Raw genomic sequence first — 20602 nt, forward strand, 5'->3', positions numbered from 1 at the left:
AGTGGGGACCAGATGAATACTGCTCATTTGGACACTCAGAAGCTGTGTGACAAAGATGATAGTGTTTGCTGATGTCTGTTCTGGAGCTGCAACTGAGCTTCCTTTCTCCAAGAGCACAGGTCCAGCGGTCAGTGGCCAGAAACTCCTTCTGCATCAGTAGGGCAATTTAGCACTCCAGAGAGACCAGGTCAGGCCTAATGGCAGGGCTGTTTCTCACTGAATGGAAAGCCAAAGGAACCCCAGGCCAGGCTGTCGGGTGCCCTGAGAGTCAAGGTAGCTAATTAGCAACTCTTGCAGCTGGTGCCATCAGACAGCAGCTGGACCTTTCCACTCTGCACAGGTTTCTTGGTACTCTAAGTCATTCTTTTTTTATTTTTTAACCAGTTACTCTTCACTTCTAATTTTGGATGCCCAAACTGTTCATTCTAAGAAAAGGCTAATTTTGTCTGTTATATAGAAGTTAAGCATAGATTTATCTGGAGAAAGTCTTTTTTTTTTTTTTAAAACAGAAGACGACAATCAGTAGTTTTTGTTTTCCCCAAGAATGGAAAAGGAGGAGGTAATTGTTTTAGGAAATTAGAGAAGAGAACAGAGAGACTTGGTGTGCTTTGTAAGCTTCAAGAGAAGGTTTAAGGATTTGAGACATATGCACTTCTGAGGTTTGCATGCCACCTGTTCCTTAGTCAGGAATATTTGCTTTTCAAAGCAGATAAGAGAGGTATTTGCATCCTGAACATGTCACAGTATCCATAAATATGTGTCACTTTTTCATGAGGGCTTGGAGGCAGTGCAAGTGGTAGAACACAGTATGGTGTCTGCAATGCCCTGAGTTTACTTTCAGGATAAGGCTCTGGTGTAAAGGAATGTTGGATGAAACAGGTCCCTTTCCTGTCTAAGTAGATGCTCACAAAATGCCCCAGTATGTAGAAAGCCCCATTATGTAGGATTTATTTTTGTGGGTTTCTTTTGTCTTGTTTTGGTTTTGGGTGGGCCAGGGTTATTCCTGGCTTTATGCTCAGATATCGCTCCTGGCAGGCTTGGGGGGCTATAGGGGATGCCAGGGATCAAACCTGGTCTGTCCTGGCATGCAAGGCAAATGCCCCAATGCTGTGCTATCGCTCCAGCCACAGTATGTAGTTTTTAAATGGACTTTGAACAGGAGCTTTTTTTTTTTTTTTTTGGTTTTTGGGCCACACCTGGCGGTGCTCAGGGGTGACTCCTGGCTGTCTGCTCAGAAATAGCTCCTGGCAGGCACGGGGGACCATATGAGACACCGGGATTCGAACCAACCACCTTTGGTCCTGGATCGGCTGCTTGCAAGGCAAATACTGCTGTGCTATCTCTCCGGGCCCTTTGAACAGGACTTTAAGTGGGTCTTGGTATGAATATAATACTAAGGTCCATAATCTTTTATTTTTGTTTTGTGGTGCTAGGGATTGAACACAGGGGCCATGGGCATGCAAGGATGTTGGTAGTTCAATGCTTTTTATTGGTAGGCCACTTGAAAAGAACAGGGGAGCCAGTTCTACTCATTGGGCTTGTCCAGGTGGGGAAATAAAGTAAAAGGATGGTACTTGATCCTCTTAGCTCAGAGCTACAGAAAACTTCTCAGTGATGGTATTCCTGACATCTGACACACATGTAGTCATTTTCATTTTATACTATAAGAAATGTTGTGAACTCATCAGAAGCCTGGGGAACTCTCCATTCATAGACAAGGGAATGGGGGCTCGGAGAAATGAGCCGATTTACCAAGCATACCTTGAGACTAAATACAGAGAGCTGCGAAGTGTAGAACAAAGGTGTCTAAAGGAAAAGCAGAAAGAAGAGGATCTTTCTGATCCCAGTAACCAGAAAAGCCTCTGACCTGGGGGGAAGAAAAGCATCTTCTCAGGGTGAGGATGAGCCTGTAATTAGACAAAAGAGAGACCCAGAAACTTGGGTGTGCACAGGGCTGCACAGTCATGTCCTGCTGGTGGATCCTATACAGGGTATACACTGCCAATACCCCTTCTTCGTTCCTCACACTCTGATGACACACATCCCCCCAAGTCAGACAGGTAACACAGAGCACAGAGCACAATCCCTGGAAGAAGGGCTGGGGACCCTATCTATGGGTTGCTAGGGATCAAACTGGGATGATATATGTAAGGCAAGCTCCCTCCCTGATGAACTGTATCTTTGACTCCAGCCAGAAAGAGATTATGCTTTTTAAAAAATCAATAATTGCCAAAAGACACAATTATGAGTGTGTGCACCAAGAAGCAGTGCTGCAAACAGGAATTAAAAATACTGGGAACTTGAGGGGAAGATAGATAGCATTCTACTTGGCAAGTGGAAGACTTTACTCCCTTCCTCCCAACCACAGAAAGGTAGAGCTGGGTAGGAAATCAGCAAGAACACAGAAGACTCAAGCACCGCCGTTACCCAAACAAGCCATACTTATGCCAGGATGATGTAGCTGTGAGTACCAACATAGCCTGATAAATCCTGAGGCCTGCAGTGGTTAGTGAGAAGCAGAATGACAGTCATTTGGTCAGTGGAGTTCTTCAGAAACCAAATCAATCATGACCATATTACTTAGCAGCTATTTCCAGGCACAGACTACAGAGAATTGAAAGCTGATGTTTAGATCCCAGGCAGGCACATGGATTTGTGCGGCAGTTTTGGGTTTTGTTTTGTGGCCATACCTGGCAGATATGGGGTGACTCCTGGCTCTGCACTCAGGGAGCACTCATGGCAGGCTCAGGGTATCCTATGAGATGCTGGGATCAAACCTGGGTCAGTCATATACAAGGCAGATACCCTCTCCACCACTGTGCTATCACTCCAGCCCCAATGTGTACAGCAGTTTAATTTATAATAGTCACCAAATGAGAAACAGCTTAGATGTCTGGGGGCAGGGAGGGGACAAATGAGATCACAGAAGTACCACAGATGTACTGTGGATTGTTCCTCAGCAGAGAAAAGCCTCAAGCTGCATCATCTTCACAGAATCAGATAAACTAGGAAAGTCCCCCGCCCCCCTAGGGAGCCATATGGATTCTGTCTCCAGAAGCCCTGCCAGGAGTGATCCCTGAGCACAAAGCCATGAGTAAGCCCTGGGCATCACTGGGTGTGCCCTCCAAAATGCAAAGCCTTAAAAATAGAATTGGGGGTGGGAGTGCCAAGCGATAACACAATAGGGAGAGCATTTGCCTTACATGCAGCAGTCCAGGATTTGATCTCCAGCATCCCATATGGTCCCTCTAGCCTGTCAGGAGTGATTCCTGAGCTTAGAGCCAGGAGTAACCTAAGCGCCACTGGGTTGTGGCCCAAACAAAAAGAAAGAATCAGGGGGGACCAGAATGATAGCACAGTGGGGAGTGCGTTTGCCTTGTATGCGGCCAACCTAGGTTAGATCCCTGGCTTCACAAAGGGTCCCCTAAGCCTGCCAGAACTGATTCCTGAGCACAGAGCCAAGAATCTGCTATTTTGGGCTACACCGCTGGGTACAGCAAAACAAAGGAAAAAAATGGAATCAGAGCCCCTTCGTGTCAACAGTCTGGAAAGGCAGTGGCGTTATGGGAAGAACAGAACAGAAAAGTCCTGGTGCTGTTTCAGTGGAATGCACCTGTCTGGTGAGGTGGTCAGATGCACTCCTCCTTTCAGGTGGGACTAAGTATGAAGCTTGGTCTCCGGAGCAGCATTGCACATGGCAGCTGTGTTGCTGCATCTTGGACCCAGGTGGGCACCTCAGGAAAGTTTGGGGGCAGCGATTGTCCCTTGAGCTGTTTATGTAGTAGAACTTGTCACACCTGGAAGCTCTCTCTGTCCCAGGTTGGAGGAGCCCTGTGGGGAGAACTGTGACCATTTCTGGCTGTAATTAATTCAGCAAGACACTTAATCATTCTCAAACAAACCCCTAACGAGCATCTATTTGCTTGTACTGTGCCTATGGCAGCTACCACGTGGGATCCCAAATGTATTTTAAAAATACCCCATGTTGCAAGAGGCTCCCACTACAGTTGGAGAAATAGGCTGTCTGTATGAAGAGATTAGTTACTTGAAGTGCTGGAATGAGGAGAGGGTCCTTTCTGCTTTTAGTTCAAAAAAACTCTGCTTCTGTAAATTCTGTCAACAAAATGTTTTGGCAGCCAGTATCCTAAAGCCTTTGCAGATGCAGGAATGAGATGGGAAATAGGAAAAATAATACAGGGGTAAAGGCACTTTCCTCACTGAAGGCCAATCTCAGTTTGAATGTCTGATACCACATATGATCCCAGAACATTTGAAAAATAAAAAAAAATTTTTTTGAAGCCCACATAATAGTACAGTGGTCAGGGCACTTGCCTTGCACATGACAGACTGGGGTTGATTTCCAGAATCCCTAATAGTTCCCAGAGCCCTGTCAGGAGGATCTCTGCTCTCAGAGGCAGGAATAACACCTGAGCACTACTGGGTGTTGCCCCAAATAAAGCAAACAAACACAAAACCAAACACAACTTTTAGAAAGTAGCAAAATAGGAATTAAACAAAACAAAAACAAAAATACCCAAACCGCTAAACCAAGTTCAAGGGGCCAGAGAGAGCTCTAGAGGTGAGTTCAGACTTTCCATGCCAGATCCTGGGTCAGTTCCCAGCACCCAAGGACCCCGGCTAACCCTAGGTGAAGTACCTGAGCTCTGCTGGGTGTAGTCCATCAGAAAAACTAAACAGTAAATAATATAATTAGACAAGTAGAGAGGTGGGAAGGGGCTTAAGGCATTTGCTTTGTCCTGGTTCGATCCTCATCACTGAATAAAGACCAGGACTGATCCCTGAATAGCAACCATGTAGTTAAAAACCCCCATAATGCAATGGAATAAAATACCAAAAATCAAGTTTGGATTCAATGTCAGGCCTATGGGAATGCTGCTGAGGAAGCCCTGGTGGCTCAGGTGACAGCGCATTAGCCCTGTTTGGACATGGCATGACCCGTGACTAAGTTCAAACCTAGTCCGATAAAGTGAGGGGAACAGTGTCATGGGCTGAGGCCCATGTGGACACTCCCTGCCCCCTCCCCCAGTTCAGATGAAGAATAATAAAGTGAGGGGGACAGTGTCCCAGGATTTCTATAGGTAGGCTTGTGAAGAGCAGACCACAAGTGTGGCCCACAGATGAGCAGGCAGGTAGCTGCGAGTACAGGCAAGCCTGTTGGTGAAGACACTGGTGGAGAGGCAACCACAGCACTGAGGAGCTTCTTTGTGATGCTGCCATGCTGTTTTCCTTAGTCCTCAAGTGATATTTGCGTCATGGTGGTGGCTGTTACGATGCTGCCCTGGGGTGCCAGATCACCTACAGACTCCTTTTGTTCCCTTTGCAGAGATTGGAAACGCATATGCTGTACTTAGCAATCCTGAGAAGCGCAAGCAGTATGACATGACGGGGGGTGAGGAGCAGGCCTGCAACCAGGGCAATGGCAGGTTCGACTTCCACAGGGGCTGTGAGGCCGACATCACCCCTGAGGACCTGTTCAACATCTTCTTCGGGGGCGGCTTCCCCTCAGGTATCTTAGCAGAGCTAGACAGGAGGTTGGCTTCTTCATTCTCTGCTGTTTTGTCTTGGAATTAGTTCATCCTGCCCTACCCTGGCTGTCCATGTGGGTAATGGTGAAGCTGACACACATGTGCCACAGCTCACCTGCGCCCCACATGTGGCTGAGGTAGACACATGCTCTGAACAGGACACTCAGGAGCGCATGGTGGTACCAGGGAACCATAATGGCCTTAGGTTAACACATTTTCCCTTTTCTTACAACATATGTCAGTTACATAGCAGCCAGAGAGGGAGTACAGTGGGCAGGGAGCTGTCCTTTCCCACCTAGCCCCAGAACCCCACACCTAAGCGGCATGTCTAAACAGAACAGAACAAAGCAGAAGAGAACAGAGCAGAGCAGAACTAAAGAACCCTGCTTCTCTGCAAACAGTCTGGGCCACTTTCCCATCCATCTGCCTGTCCCTCACTGACACACATGGGCTACTTCAGTGACCAGCTGGGTCTGAGCTCACAGTATTGAACATGCCTCATAGCTGTTTTCATGAGTTCAGTCCCCTGTCATGCAGTCACGGCTACTCTGCTGTGTGTGACCCCTGGAGCACCAGCAGTACCCAACTGCACCTCACCAGGGTGCCTGTAGGCACCGACCACACTTGGGATTGCTGAACCCATTGAGCCCCACAGATGTGCCAACAGGTGGGAGTGTGATCCCACCAGCAAACTCAGCAACAGATGCCAAAAGGAAGCAGGGAGGGAACCAAAGGAATTAATGCAAATGTCCAACAAATTCTGATCATCTAATTCAGCCCTGCCTCTGGTCTCCTAGGAACTGTCCATTCGTTTTCCAACGGACGAGCTGGATACAGCCACCAGCATCAGCACCAACACAGTGGCCACGAGCGAGAAGAAGAAAGAGGAGATGTATGTCTGCTGCACTATGCTTGCAAACCTTCGAGCTGCCCGTCCCAGCTCAGCCAAATAGGGGCACTGGCTCAGAGTAGGGCAAGTCAGACAAGGAGGCCATGAGTCTCTCCTGCCAGCAACGAGGATATTCCCTTTGCCAGGAACTTTCCGGGGGGCTGAGGGGCAGAAGCCCAGGGGTTAGCCCCACATTTGGATTCTGTGTCTCCAAGTAAAGATGCTTGCCCTGTACATGCCCTGCCCTGTTCTGCTCTGGCCGGGAACTTCTGTGGTTGCCTGGAGAACTGAAGCAAACGGGGCAAACCTGAGTTTTAAAGAGCCTTGCTGTTGCTTGATTCAGAGATACTCTTGTGGGGTGGGAGGTGACAAGAGTATCTGCCCTAGAGATCCCTGCAGGAGTCTTGCTTAGGGGAAGCGGGGCAGGAGGGTAAGGCATGAGGCATGTGAGCCCACGGCTCCAGCAGAAAGCTTAGGGTTCAAGGACCACTATAATTCTGTGATCACTGCATTTCATACCATTTTCTTTCTCTGCTCTTTGTTTTCCAGGGAGGGTTTTCTGTGTTTATCCAGCTGATGCCCATTATTGTATTGATCCTCGTGTCCTTATTAAGCCAATTAATGGTCTCCAATCCTCCGTACTCCTTATATCCCAGATCGTAAGTAACTGAGTTTTACACCAGTAATCTAGTTTTCCTTTAAGACTGTCTGGTTTTAAATTTTGCAAGCCAAAACTTCTATTAGAAGTCTTCTATTAAGTCTTGAGTTGTAAAAAATTTAGTTCACCAATCAGTCTATAGTAGGTTGTTAGTTCACATTAGTTTCACTGCAATAGTCTTTTATACCAATACACTTTTATATGAATACACTTTTATAACAATGCACTTTGTAGCACTATAATGCAATAGGTATTTATTGACATTAAAGGTGAAAATTACTTGAAAGATAAAGTAAAACTATGATTTTACATGTTTGTGTCAAGAGATGGCATGACTTTGCTTTTTTTGTAAGACATTACTTAAATAAAATCAATTTTTTGGGAGGGCCACACCCAGTAACACTCAGGGGTTACTCCTGGCTCTGTACTCAGAAATCACTCCTGCTTGGGGGAACCATATGGGATGTTGGGGGATTCACCAAGGTCCGTCCTGGGTCAGCTGCATGCAAGACAGATGCCCTACCGTTGTGCTACAGCTCCAGCCCCAAAGCAAGTATTTTTTGTTATAGGAAGTGTTTGTCACATATACCTATGTATAAGAAGTCCGGACATAAGGAAGTTTAAAGCAGCATCTATTCTAGAAAACATTAGGGCCCGAAGGCCAGAGAACAGCAGGTAAGGCACTTTCCTTGCAAACAGCTGACCAGGTTCAGTCTCTGGCACTGTCAGCCCCATCAGGCATGATCCCTTAATTCTGTCAACAATGGCCCAAAACTAAAAAAAAAAAAAAAAAATTAAAGCAAAAAGAAAAGTTTAGTGTAAAACAGTGAGTATATAAAAATCAGTGATTTTGGAAATTGGTCTAAAGATAAAAAAATAACATATTTTTCTTCCAAATAAGTATTTTATTAACTGAAAGTTGAGACCTAAAGAATATAGTATATTAATATATGTTAATGAATTTGCTGGTAATTTTAGGCAATTTGAGTTAATGTAATCAGTATCATGAATTTTGTTTTGGACCACACCTGGTGGTACTCAGGACTTATTCCTGGCTTATTGCTCAGGGATCACTCCTGGTGGTCTTGGAGGACCATACTCTGGAGATCAAACCTGGACTGACCTGCAAGGCAAATGTCTACCCGCTGTACTATCACTCTGACCATAGTACTATTGATTTTCAATTGTTTTTCATCGTTTCTGTTACCTTGGGTTGTGCTAGCAGATTAGAATATACAGTTTTAATGAAAAAAATAATGATCAAACTTTTTTTTTTGCAGTGGAACAGGGCAAACTATTAAAATGCAAACAGAAAACTTGGGTGTCATTTATTATGTCAACAAGGACTTCAAAAATGAATATAAAGGAATGTTATTACAAAAAGTAGAAAAGAGTGTGGAGGAAGATTATGTGACTAACATTCGAAATAATTGCTGGAAAGAGAGACAACAGAGTAAGTTTCCCAAGTGGTGACAATTTTAAGTGTTATTCTCTGACTTTGGAACGGGTCCAGGGAGAAGAATCAAAGGGCTGGAGCTAGAGCATTGCATGCAGACCTCCTGTCCCAAGCATGACCCATGGCACTGTTTGGTTCCACACACATTTCAACACACAAGTCAGGACATAAGGAAGTTTAAAGCAGCATCTATTCTAGAAAACTTCAGGGCCCAGAGGGTCTGAGAGATAGAAGAGCAGGTAGGGCACTTGCCTTGCAAATAGCTGACCCAGACTTAGTCTCTGGCACTGTATGGGTCCCTCCAAGCCCACCAGGCATGATCCCTTAATACACTGTCAAGTATGGCCCAAAACAAAAAAAAAGTGTATAAAAAAGAAAAGTTGGGGGCCAGATAACATGAGGTAAAGCGTTTGCCTTGCATGCAGAAGGACGGTGGTTCAAATCCCGGCATCCCATATGGTCCTCTGGGTTGCCAGGGGCAATTTCTGAGCATAGAGCCAGGAGTAACCCCTGAGCACTGCTGGGTATGACCCAAACACCAAAAAAAAAAAAAAGAGAAAGAGAGAGAGAGAGAGAGAGAGAGAAAAGTTTAGTGTAATATATAAAATGTAATTATATATTTATATATTTTATATGTGAATGAATATATAAAATCAGTGATTTTTAGACCAAAATTAATTGGTCTAAAATAAGAAATAACATATTTTTTCTTCCAAATAAGAATTTTATTAACTAAAAGTTGAGACCTTTATAAGAATATAGCATATTAATATATGATAATGAATTGGCTGGTAATTTTAGGCAATTTGAGTTAATGTAAATAATTATCAGTATTATGAATTTTGTTTTGTCACTCCCCAAACACACATATGGCCCTCAATCATTGACAAAACTCCATTCCCACCAAATCAAAGAAAAAAGAACAAAATCCTTGAAACTGATAGTTGTAGGTTACTTTAATGAATATTCTAGATTTCCTGGTCTATAACTGGAACTCAGTATTTAACTATATATTTTAAGTTACACATGACCTGGGGCCGGGAGATAGCATGGAGGTAAGGCGTTTGCCTTGCATGCAGAAGGACGGTGGTTCGAATCCCGGCATCCCATATGGTCCCCCGAGCCTGCCAGGAGCGATTTCTGAGCATTGAGCCAGGAGCATTGAGCGCTGCCGGATGTGACCCAAAAACCAAAAAAAAAAAAAAAAAGTTTACACATGACCTAAGATACTATTCAACATAGAACAAAGACTTAATACGTGTTGTTCGTGTTACTTTTATCAATAGGCATTATAGAATTAAATTAATATGAGTCTTAGATAGTGTTGGATGATGGCAGATGGATGGTGAGGCTTTTCTTGGCCTACCCGGTGCCTACACCCCCTTCCAGCCCTGAATGTTCAGGGTAACAGCAAGAAAATGATCCATAAGAGTCAGAAGTCAGGAGACAAGCAGCTTTATTAATAAGGCCCTCACCTCCATGTGCATCTTTTACATGGTATCTAAACTAACCTCTTCAGCAGTCTCCCAAGCTGCCCTGCATCTAAACCTGTCTCTGCTCTCTACATTCTGCATCCTCCTCCTGAGGCATCTCTGGCTGCCTCTCCCTCTGAATCCCCTCCCATCTCCCCCTGCAACTCTTGCTGAATCTACCTCTGAATCTCCTCCTCTCCCCCTGAGGCAGCCCCTGTATTAGCCACCACAGACCATCCAGGTAAGGTAGGCTGAAGTGGGGGAGGGAAACAGGTATTTGAATAAGTGACTATTAGTAGATTTGTATTGAAGATGTCAGTAGTGTCCTTGAAGATGAGCACAAGAGAGGTCCGGTTTGATCCCAACACACTGTCCTACATGCACTGCTAGGAGTGACATGAGACAGACCCAGGAATAGACCCTTCAGAGTACCTTCAGGCAGGTGTGGCTGCCCCCATAAGATGCTGTCAATTATAAGATGCATAATTTTTGCTGGGGGAGGGGTCACACTCGGCAGTGCTCAGGGGTGCTCAGAAATCGCTCAGATGCTCAGAAATGCTTGGAAATCGCTCCTGGCAGGCTAGGGGGACCATATGGGCTGCTAGGAGTCGAACTACTGTTCTGCATACAAGGCAAATGCTCTACCTCCATGCTATCTCTCCAGCCCCAATATGCATAATTATTTTATGTACCACTAATGAGAAAGGAAAGACCCTTAACACATAGACTATTATTGATCTTCATATACTTTTCCTGCTTTCAAAACCCTATTTCAACTTAGCTTGAGTATTGATCATATAATGTACAAATGAGATTTGTTGTTTTGCATTTTCCTTCACTTATTCTGTACATGGCAAAGGCCTGGGGAACACTGAATCAGTTTGTTCAGCCTTTTCCAATTCAGCTTCCTTCCTTCCTTCACAGATTAACTCCATTATATAAAGGTTAACCTTCAAAACCTGCTGAGATGGTCCATGTGATCTGTGGGCAGGCTTCTTGTTTTTCTGGCTCTAACAAATAATGTAGTGTACAGTTTGAATTTATATAGAACACTAAAGCTGAATCCTTGCTCAGAAATGTTCAGCCGAGAATTAAGACTATGCATTCTCTCTAACCTGTGTTCCCTCAGGTGTCAAAGGAGGAGCAGGATGTGAGGAGGGGAAAAAAAAAAACCCTCCCATTTCTATAATGCTCCTATAATGTTGTTTCCTTGTTCTGTCAGTTTTACACCTACCAACTTTTCCATCTCTACAACAACTCCATTCTATATGGGAGGAAACTTAAGTAGAGGATGAATGACTTGCCCAGGGTCAGGCCAGGCAGTAAAGCTCTGCTCTGTTCTCAGTAGCACCTGCCTTACAACTTTCCTGGAAATTAAACCAGCACGTCTGTGTCTAATGCATGATAGAGGCATAGGCAGTGGGAGGGACATCATTGCTTCTCAGCCCTCAGAAGAACCATAGGAAACATGGTTTTGCTCTGCTCTGCCCTGTGTCTACTGGTCTGTGGAAGACAGCCTTGTTTTTCTGCTCCAGAATGACGAGACCAGTGTGGTGAAGCTTACATGAGACCGGCAGATGTCCAGAGGGAGTAATCTGCAGCCCTCGTTCCCCAGAATAACTGCTATTGGTGGGGGTTTAATATGGATCTTTAGAAGGCATTCCATCATTTTTGAATGCAATTTCTGATTCTGAAAAGTGTGTCCTGGTTGTTAAAGAGGAGCTGTGTATACTTAGGGGAAACATGCTACTGTGGTTTGGAGGTAATATAGAGCCACTATTCCATTCCTCATGATCTGTTGTCCCTCACTGGACAGGGAGTTTAAAGTTCAGCTTCTGCAATGTTGCTCACTCCAGTTGTACATTCCAGGCATATTCTCAATGTCTATGTTGTGTTTAAGTTTCCTGTGTAAAACCCAGCAAATTAATCTGTAGTGGGGTTCTATAAGGCCAAGGATGGCAGGAGAAGCTCCCAAAGTAGCATCAGTCATGGGTTAGGTATGTGTTCACTTGCTGACTAAAATGAAATCATCTTGTTTGACATATGAATGTCATCCAGAAAACGGCCAGTGGATGGTCTTTCACTGACCATTCACTGGGATTTTCTGCTTTGGAGTCATGTCTGACAGAACCTTCCTCATCCAAATTGGCAAAATAGGCACTTTCTAAGATCCAAAGTCAGAGTGAACCTGTGGCTGGGAATAGATTGGGTTTGGAATTCAACCTCTGAGCTCAGCCTTATCAACTATGGTTTATCTACTCTCTCGGGGAAACTTCGATCTCATGAAATCTTTCTGTAAAGAGAAGAATGGAGAGCTTGAGGCCTGCCAGGTTGGCCTTGTCCCATTAAGGCCATGGGTGCCATGTTGAGTCCCAGTCCTCTTGAAATATGAAGGTTGTTCTAAAGATCTTCATGTGGAGAACACACCTCCTTCGAGGAGAGTTTGAATGTGGGCCTCACTGGTGTCCTTCACTTGGGCCTGTCCCAGAAAGGAGCCCTTTCCTTTCTTTTGGTTACCTCCTATTTTTAAAAGCTCACCAATTTTTGAGGGGAGGAGGTGTTTGGGTCACACCTGGCAGTGTTCAGTGGCCCATATGGTGCAAGGAATTGAACCAGGCAATTAAGGCAGCATTTTGAACCTGGGTGTTCTCTCTCTAGCCCTGATTTTTTTTTTTTTTTGAAGGGTGGGTTCTGCCACATGGTACTGGGCACCCAAGGAGAACCAGCTGCCAGGACTGGGGTATGTAATTAAGTACCTTTTGCTCCTCTCCAGAGACAGACATGCAGTATGCAGCAAAGGTGTACCGGGACGAGCGACTCCGGAGGAAGGCAGATGCCCTGAGCATGGACAACTGCAAAGAGCTGGAGCGGCTGACCAGCATCTACAAAGGAGGCTGAGGGGCATGGGGCTCCTTGTTCCAAGTCCCCCAGTCAGCTGCACTGTGAGCGCTCACAGGAAAGGCCAGCTGGACACAACTACTGGTTCTTCATGCCTGGAACTGTTTCTGACCTACTGACTCCTTTCATTAGTAAGAAGCCGAACAGTGAAATCAATATTTTAGTCATGCCTCTGCTATTATTTCTCACTTTAACAGCTTATATGACTGTCTAAAACTATCTCCGGCGACAACCAGGCTCCTGTTAGCCCTTCAGTTTTAGTGATCTTCCACCTTCCCCCGTCCTGTAAATACTTATGGAATGACCATCTTGTGTACATACAGTCTCTTTTTAATTTAGATTATTTTAGTGTTTAGCTCCTTAAAAACACTTACGTTTAAATTAATGGAATAAATGTTTTATGACTAATTTGCATTTTTGTCAGATGTTGAATGTGTGTTTAAACCATGAAACTTTGAGAAGGAAAAACAAAAACTGTTTAACTAGTCTTATTGCATTATCAGCCTAGAAGTAATTGATATTTTTATTATTGCCATTATATTCTAGAATATATTATTGAGATAAATGAACTGGTATGTGTGCGAGCAGTTTGCTATTTGCTCAGTCTTTATAAATTGCTAGCCTGTGCATAGCAATGAAGTGTTGGTACAGGGTGAATGTGAGGAGGTCTATATTGACAGTGAACTGAGGGGTCTAAAATTAAATCACATCAGTGCCAGAGAGAGGCCCCAAACATTCACATCTAAGCTGCTGCCAGCCTCCTTGCCTCCACTCCCCATGGACATTTACTGTTCTTGTTTTCGTTTGTTTTGGGGCCACACCAGGCATCACTCAGGGGTTACTCTTGGCTCTGCACTCAGAAATCACTCCTGGTGGTCTGGGGACCATATGGGATGCCGGGATTGAACCTGGGTCCGTCTCGGGTCAGCCACGTGCAAGGCAAATGTCCAACTGCTGTGCATATCGCTCCAGCGCCCATTCACTGTTCTTCTTAGGGATGATGTGAACAGGATCCAAAAGTAAATGGGCTTTCTACACTTAAATAAGATGTTCTCCTGTAGTGAAGCTTTGTGCCTTTAATCTGCTCACCTGAGCCTTTGAGAGGATGGACAACACAGTCCACAGCAGCTAGAGCTGGCTGGCTATCCACAGCAGCCTCAGATAGAATTGCTTGCATCAGGAGCTACAACTTCCTCCTCACTGAGGGTTCCCATGAGTACTGTAGGAATAAGCTACCTGCAGTTCAATCCTAATCTAAGTGCAATGGATCCATGGGGATGGAAGGGTTGGGTGCCTTTATGTTGGGTATGAAACTTTCGGATTTCGGATTTCTGTGTCCTGTGCTCAACATTTGCTTTTTTTTTTTTTTCTTCATATTCATGTAGTGGAATGAGAACACATCTCTGATTACGTGTGCGCCAGTGTCTTGTGGAATGGCTGTACATTTTTAATGTTTTCTGACTTTATAGCATCTGTTGAACACATTGCTAACATGACCATTCTTTTTCAAAGGTTTTTTTTGGGGCCAGAAAGATACAGAAGTTATGTACTTGTCTTGCATGAAGCTGACTCGTTATATTCCCAGCACTGCTGTGGTCCCCCTCAACCCTACCTGGAGTTATTTGAGCTGAGAGCCAGGAGTCAGCCCTAGGCACTTTGGAGTTCAGCCCCAAACAAGACAAACAAAAAAGATTTTCTTATGTCCCCTAGTCCACAGTGAAAAGCCTAATTGAATTAGTAGGTTAAATGAAATGACACACTTGTTCTAGAAACACTGGACAACCAACCAGATCTGTTTTAGAAATGTGATCTTAAAAACGATGGCTATGCTTAAAAAGAAATATAATTTAAAGTATTTTCTTGAGTCTGTAGATAGAGTATTAAAAAAAAAACCAAACTTCTGTATTCTGGATTGTAATTTGTCTCCCCCACACACACCCTTTTTGTGTGATATTTTATTTCCTTCCTGCATGGTACTTGGGAAGCCCTCCTGCAGAGGGGCTCAGGGATCTAACTGGGGTTCCAGAATGTAAAGCAAATGTCCCAATCTTTGGCGCTCTGCACACCTAGCTACTTCATAAATTCATATGCACTGGAAACCTAGAGAAATATGAACTTTTCAACCACTTTTTCCAGTTTTAATGGGAAATTACATGATTATGGCCAAAGCATGTGTGAATTAAAGGAGCCTTTCCTTAATCCCGGTTTAAGAGGACCAATGATATTATCAAGCTAAGTGCATTATGCATTAAGTTTTATTTGCTTTGGAACAGTTATTATATTATACCATTTGAATTTCTGCATTTCTTCCTATTTCAAAAATGTTCAGGGAAATGTCTTAGATAAAAAGAACCTTTATAAATGCAATCAGTGGAACAAAACTGATGTGCTTTCACTCACATCTAAAATATGTAAATGCAGATTGAGTAGTGATACCCAAGTTCCTCGTGGAAATGCCCAGCCCAGGGTCTTGGAATTTCAGGTTGATAACACAAAGTGAAAAAAATATTTAGCTATCTAGATGTCAGATATGTAGGTTTGCTGCTCTGAGAATAAGAATCCCAGCATTTTGCCACCCTAGGCTGCATTATTAATCCTTTACAGTTTCATTTCTTTCCTACTTACTAATATCATTGTCCATGAGACAGTTGGGAAACCTAATTGGAACCTCTCCTTATTTGATTCCTTCATTCCCAACTAGTACTAAGTATTTTTTTTGGTTTTCGGGCCACACCCGGCGGTGCTCAGGGGTTACTCCTGGCAGGCACGGGGGACCCTATGGGACACCAGGATTCGAACCAACCACCTTTGGTCCTGGATCAGCTGCTTGCAAGGCAAATGCCGCATTTTAAGTGTCAAGTTAATTTTGTTTTTGTGCCAAACCCGGCAATGCTCTCAGGGGTTACTCCTGGCTCTCTGCTCAGAAATAGTTCCTGGCAGGCACGGGGAACCATATGGGATGCCGGGATTCGAACCAACCACCTTAGGTCCTGGGTCGGCTGCTTGCAAGGCAAACGCCACTGTGCTATCTCTCTAGCCCCATGTCAAGTTAATTTTGATCAAATCTAAGAATTCTCAATAATGAGAAATTTCAGGTTATAAAAGTAGTAAAAACAGTGATTTGGGGTAGCAGACTGTAAATGCTTTAACTATTTGTTTCAATAATTATTGTATGCCTATTTATGATTTATAAGAATTTGATATAAAAAATAAGTTCTCGGGACCAGCAAGGTGGCGCTAGTCTGCCTTGCAAGTGCTAGCCAAGGAAGGACAGCGGTTAGATCCTCCAGCATCCCATATGGTCCCCTGAAGCCAGGGGCGATTTCTGAGCGCTTAGCCAGGAGTAACCCCTGAGCATCAAAAAGGTGTGGCCCGAAAAAAAAAAAGTTCTCTGGCAGTTATAGACTAATGCACTGAGCTATTTAGCTTTTCTGCCTGCACAAACAGGAATGTATAAATTCATCCCTGGACTTAAATTCCACTTTTTGGCCCTAATTTCCTTCCTCTTTAAATCTTCAATTATACTAGTAAGTAAAATATGTTCTGTAATGAGTAGTCTCTTGATTTCCTTTTGTTGGTCTATATTTTAAAGCACTGCTGTCTTTAAACAAGTAGAACCTGTTAGGATTACCTAATAGCGCATTCAAACATATTCCCCTAGAAAGAAATCTCCCACCTGTGGTAAGGCAGGAATGGACTGTCTTGTTGGCATAAGATCTGTTGCAGTGGGGCCGGGAAGGTGGCGCTAGAGATAAGGTGTCTGCCTTGTAAGCGCTAGCCAAGGAACGGACCGCAGTTCGATCCCCCGGCGTCCCATATGGTCCCCCCAAGCCAGGGGCAATTTCTGAGCACTTAGCCAGGAATAACCCCTGAGCATCAAACAGGTGTGGCCCAAAAACCAAAAAAAAAAAAAAAAAAAGATCTGTTGCAGTGATCTACCAGTTATTGAGTGGTTCAAAAAATGCATCTCCCTCTCCTCTCCTCCCCTTCCCTCCTCTCTCCTAAGTGCAGCACTTTGGAAGGATGTTTATAATTGAACAGAAAGAATTCTAAAAATGAACAATAAATCCAAATTTCAATCTTAGATGGCTGAAAAGCTTTCCCTGAGCCCAGTGGATTAGTACTTAGTTCAAAGCCAGAACATCCATTATAAATCAATGACAAAGAGTAGTCTGATATTAACTTCCAATTTTTCTGAATTGATTTTTAATCACAAAGCAAATGAGTAAAATAAGGATCTTTGAAGAAATCTTATACATACCTTTAATAAGTTAACACCGTCCTTCAATTTAGGCTTCTGTATTGGTTTCATTACTAGTAAGTAGACCCTTTCACATAAATAGAAACAGTTTGCCTCAAAACATTAATTCAAAATACAAGCATAATGTTCCCAGCCATTACAGGTCTTCCTTGAAGTCAAGATTAACTCTTAATGAGTGAAGATGGAACCATCAAATTCATCATAGCAAAACTCCTGAAAAGTCAGTGGCTCTGATTGGAGGAAACACGGATGAGCCAAGATAGTCTCCGCACATCCCCTTGAAGACACACACACACACATTCTCTCTCTATGGAAAGTGGAAAAAATTCAGAAGATGCTCACTATGGAAAAAGGATTGCCTTGAGGAAAAATATTCTACAATCCACGTGCTTATCCAGAAACCAGTTGTAAAAATAATTTCTGGTTATATGACAAGGTGTAAATCAAAAGGTGATTATGAAAATTGTGCCCTTCCTTTCATTGGCTTTAGTGTGACTTGAATTGAATGATCCTCCATGAAGGGAAAGTTCGTAGAGTGAGGCACTTGCGCTCTACGTGCTGTATAGAGCCATTGAAACACAGAGATAGCAAATTAATAAACCAATGATAACTTAGAATCTTTTTTTTTTGTGCGTGTGTGTGTTTTTGGGTCACACCCGGCAATGCTCAGGGGTTATTCCTGGCTCCATGCTCAGAAATTGCTCCTGGCAGGCACAGGGGACCATATGGGACGCCGGGATTCGAACTGATGACCTTCTACATGAAAGGCAAACGTTTACCTCCATGCTATCTCTCCGGCCCCAATAACTTGGATTCTTATTTGTCAGTGTTCACACGTGGTACTCAGGGCTTACAACTCTGTACTCAGAAATCACTACTGGTGGTACTTGGGAACCAAATGCAGTGCCATGGATCACTTGCAAGGAAGGTGACTTATTACCCTATATTATCCCTCCAGCCCTTGATATCACCAAGACAACAGTGAACATAATCTCTCAGGTCCCAACACCTGGTAAACTATCCCTGCCCAATAAAGGTGGGGGCTGATTCCTGCCGTGTGTTTGGGCACAAGAAAGCCATTTAAAGGGCTGTTGCCTTGCTCCCTGCCTGCTTTTCTACATGAGGCAGCCAAGATGAGAGCAAATATAATCTCTTCAGGACCCGCACATAGTCAAAACCACACTACAAGCATGGCAATGGAAAAACAATGCAGGATAACCCCATGTAAGAGAATGAAGATGGCAGCTCTGATCACCTGAAAAGTACCAACTGGCTAGGTATCCTCTCAGATAAGGTATTTAGAGAAGAAATATAGAGGATGTTCACAGAGCTCAAAGAAAGCACAGATTGTGTTGAATGGAACACAAATATGAATCAAGATGATATGAAGATAGGAAACTTCAAACTGAAAAACTCGGTAGATGAAATGAAAACCTCAATGGAAAGCCTCTCCAAAGGAGTAACAGCAGCAGAGGACAGAATCAGTGAGCTGGAAGTTGAAATGCATAACAACTCCATACAGAAGAGACTGGAAAAGAACCTTAAAGCAAATGATCAGATAATGGATAAACTATTCAAAGAATGTGAACAGATGAAAATAGAAGTCTTTGATAAACTCAACAAAAACAATATTAAAGTCCCAGAGGCCCAGGAAGAGAATAATAAGGAGAGCTGGAGGAAGAGAAAAGAGAAGGGTAAGGCAAAGAAGATGATGATGATAAAGCGGAAGAAGGGGAAGCAGAAGAGGAAGAGGAGGAAGAAGGGGAAGTAGAGGAAGAAGCAGCAGAAAAAAGAAAAAAGGAGACGGCAGCTAGGGATGTGGTTCTATTTGTAGAGCAGATGGCTTATAGGTATCAATGCCTAGATTTGATCCCAGATGATCTTGTGTTCATGCTCTAATATTCTCACAACTTGTATAAATTTGTGTGTATCTGTATGTATAAAAATATGTGATATACTTATGCATGCTCACATCTAATAAAGCAACTATAAAAAAATACACTCCTTACATTAAGGATTATGTAACTACTCTTTTGGGTAAATTTCTTGAAAACAACTTATTTCCTATTAGTATGTAATTCCTTTTCAAATTTTATTTGTATTGAGAATTGCTTCTTACTGATTTTGAGAGAAATGAGTGTGTTACAGAAGTGTTTCCATTTAAAGTTTATAAATCATAATTTTAAAAATTGGCGATAATTTTCAAGGTGATGAAATTTTAATAGAAGCCTTGTATACATGAAAAGAAACAGATGTAGGAGAACTTACTTTATTGTGCAGTTAGATTTTAAAAAAGAAATGTTTGCTTTGTAAAATAATATATCAGACATATATAATAAAATTTTCTGTGAGAACCCTGTTAAGGAAAATGCCCTTGACTTTTAATGAATGTCCTACTAAATGACATACGAATTTTTGTCTTTCAGTCCTGCAGTTTTCTTAATATGTGAATAAAAATAAGATCTGTTCTCACTATAAGAGTCCATTTAGCATTTATTTTGTTTTTTTTTTCAGGCTACACCCTTTTGATGCTCAGGGGTTACTCCTGGCTAAGAGTTAGAAATCGCCCCCGGCTTGGGGGGGACCATATGGGACACGGGGGATCGAACCGCGGTCCTTCCTTGGCTAGCGCTTGCAAGGCAGACACCTTACCTCTAAGCGCCACCTCACCGGCCCCCATTTTTTAAATTGAGTTAAACTTAGTTTACATCATTGTTATCTGTTTGAATGCTTTCCTCATTCTGTAGAAGTCAGTTGTTCCTTTTTTTTCACTCATTCAATAAATGTATGAGTCAAGCCCAAGTGCTGTCCACTTAGTCACTGGACAAGACAGTGATTGTCTTGCAACTTTCAGCTGTGAGGAAAGCAAATGTCAAGAAAATCAGACAGATTCCAGAAACACAGGGAAGCCTAGATCTAGAGAACAGCTTTTGGGTCACACTTGGTGGTGCTCAGGAGTTACTCCTGGCTCTGTGCTTAGAAATTGCTTCTGGCAGTATCGGGGGACCATATGGGATGCCAGGGATTGAACCCAGGTCCGTCCAGGGTCAGCTTCATGCAAGGCCCTACCACTATGCTATCACTCCGGCCCCTTTTTTCTTGTTTTTAATTGTTTTACTGGGGATCAAACAAGTGCTCTTTCATGGAGCCCTACATCAGGTCAAAAACCCCTAAGATTTTGAAGAGGATGTTCCCTGAGGGTCAGAGATATTAATATTCCATTTCGATTTCTATAAGGAGGGCAGAGAATGGGAAGTTATTATCAGAGGGAGGTGTTTCTGGCTCAGCCCAGAGCTCTAAGGTAGGTCAGAGGATGGTTCAGTTTGGGAGTGAACAGAATGACCTCATCAGCTAAATTTGGAATTTGAAGTAGAAACACTGCTAGAAAAGGATGTGGTTTCTTAAAAAAAAAGTTTATATTT

The 20602-nt window shown here is 43.3% G+C and overlaps 1 protein-coding gene across 1 annotated transcript in view; it reads left to right on the forward strand.

Annotated features, from left to right (window-relative positions):
* The window catches only part of DNAJB14 (DnaJ heat shock protein family (Hsp40) member B14), a 57750-nt gene extending 42934 nt beyond the window's left edge, over positions 1-14816 (forward strand). Inside the window, exons 4-8 of the mRNA XM_049785857.1 lie at positions 5345-5527; positions 6344-6438; positions 6985-7094; positions 8374-8546; positions 12795-14816. Coding sequence (XP_049641814.1) covers positions 5345-5527; positions 6344-6438; positions 6985-7094; positions 8374-8546; positions 12795-12919 — 686 coding nt within the window. The 3' untranslated portion in view covers positions 12920-14816. The remainder of the gene's footprint in view (positions 1-5344; positions 5528-6343; positions 6439-6984; positions 7095-8373; positions 8547-12794) is intronic.
* The last annotated feature ends 5786 nt before the right edge of the window (positions 14817-20602 follow it).

This window comes from Suncus etruscus, chromosome 13 (assembly GCF_024139225.1).
Source record: "Suncus etruscus isolate mSunEtr1 chromosome 13, mSunEtr1.pri.cur, whole genome shotgun sequence".
Classification (NCBI taxonomy): domain Eukaryota; kingdom Metazoa; phylum Chordata; class Mammalia; order Eulipotyphla; family Soricidae; genus Suncus; species Suncus etruscus.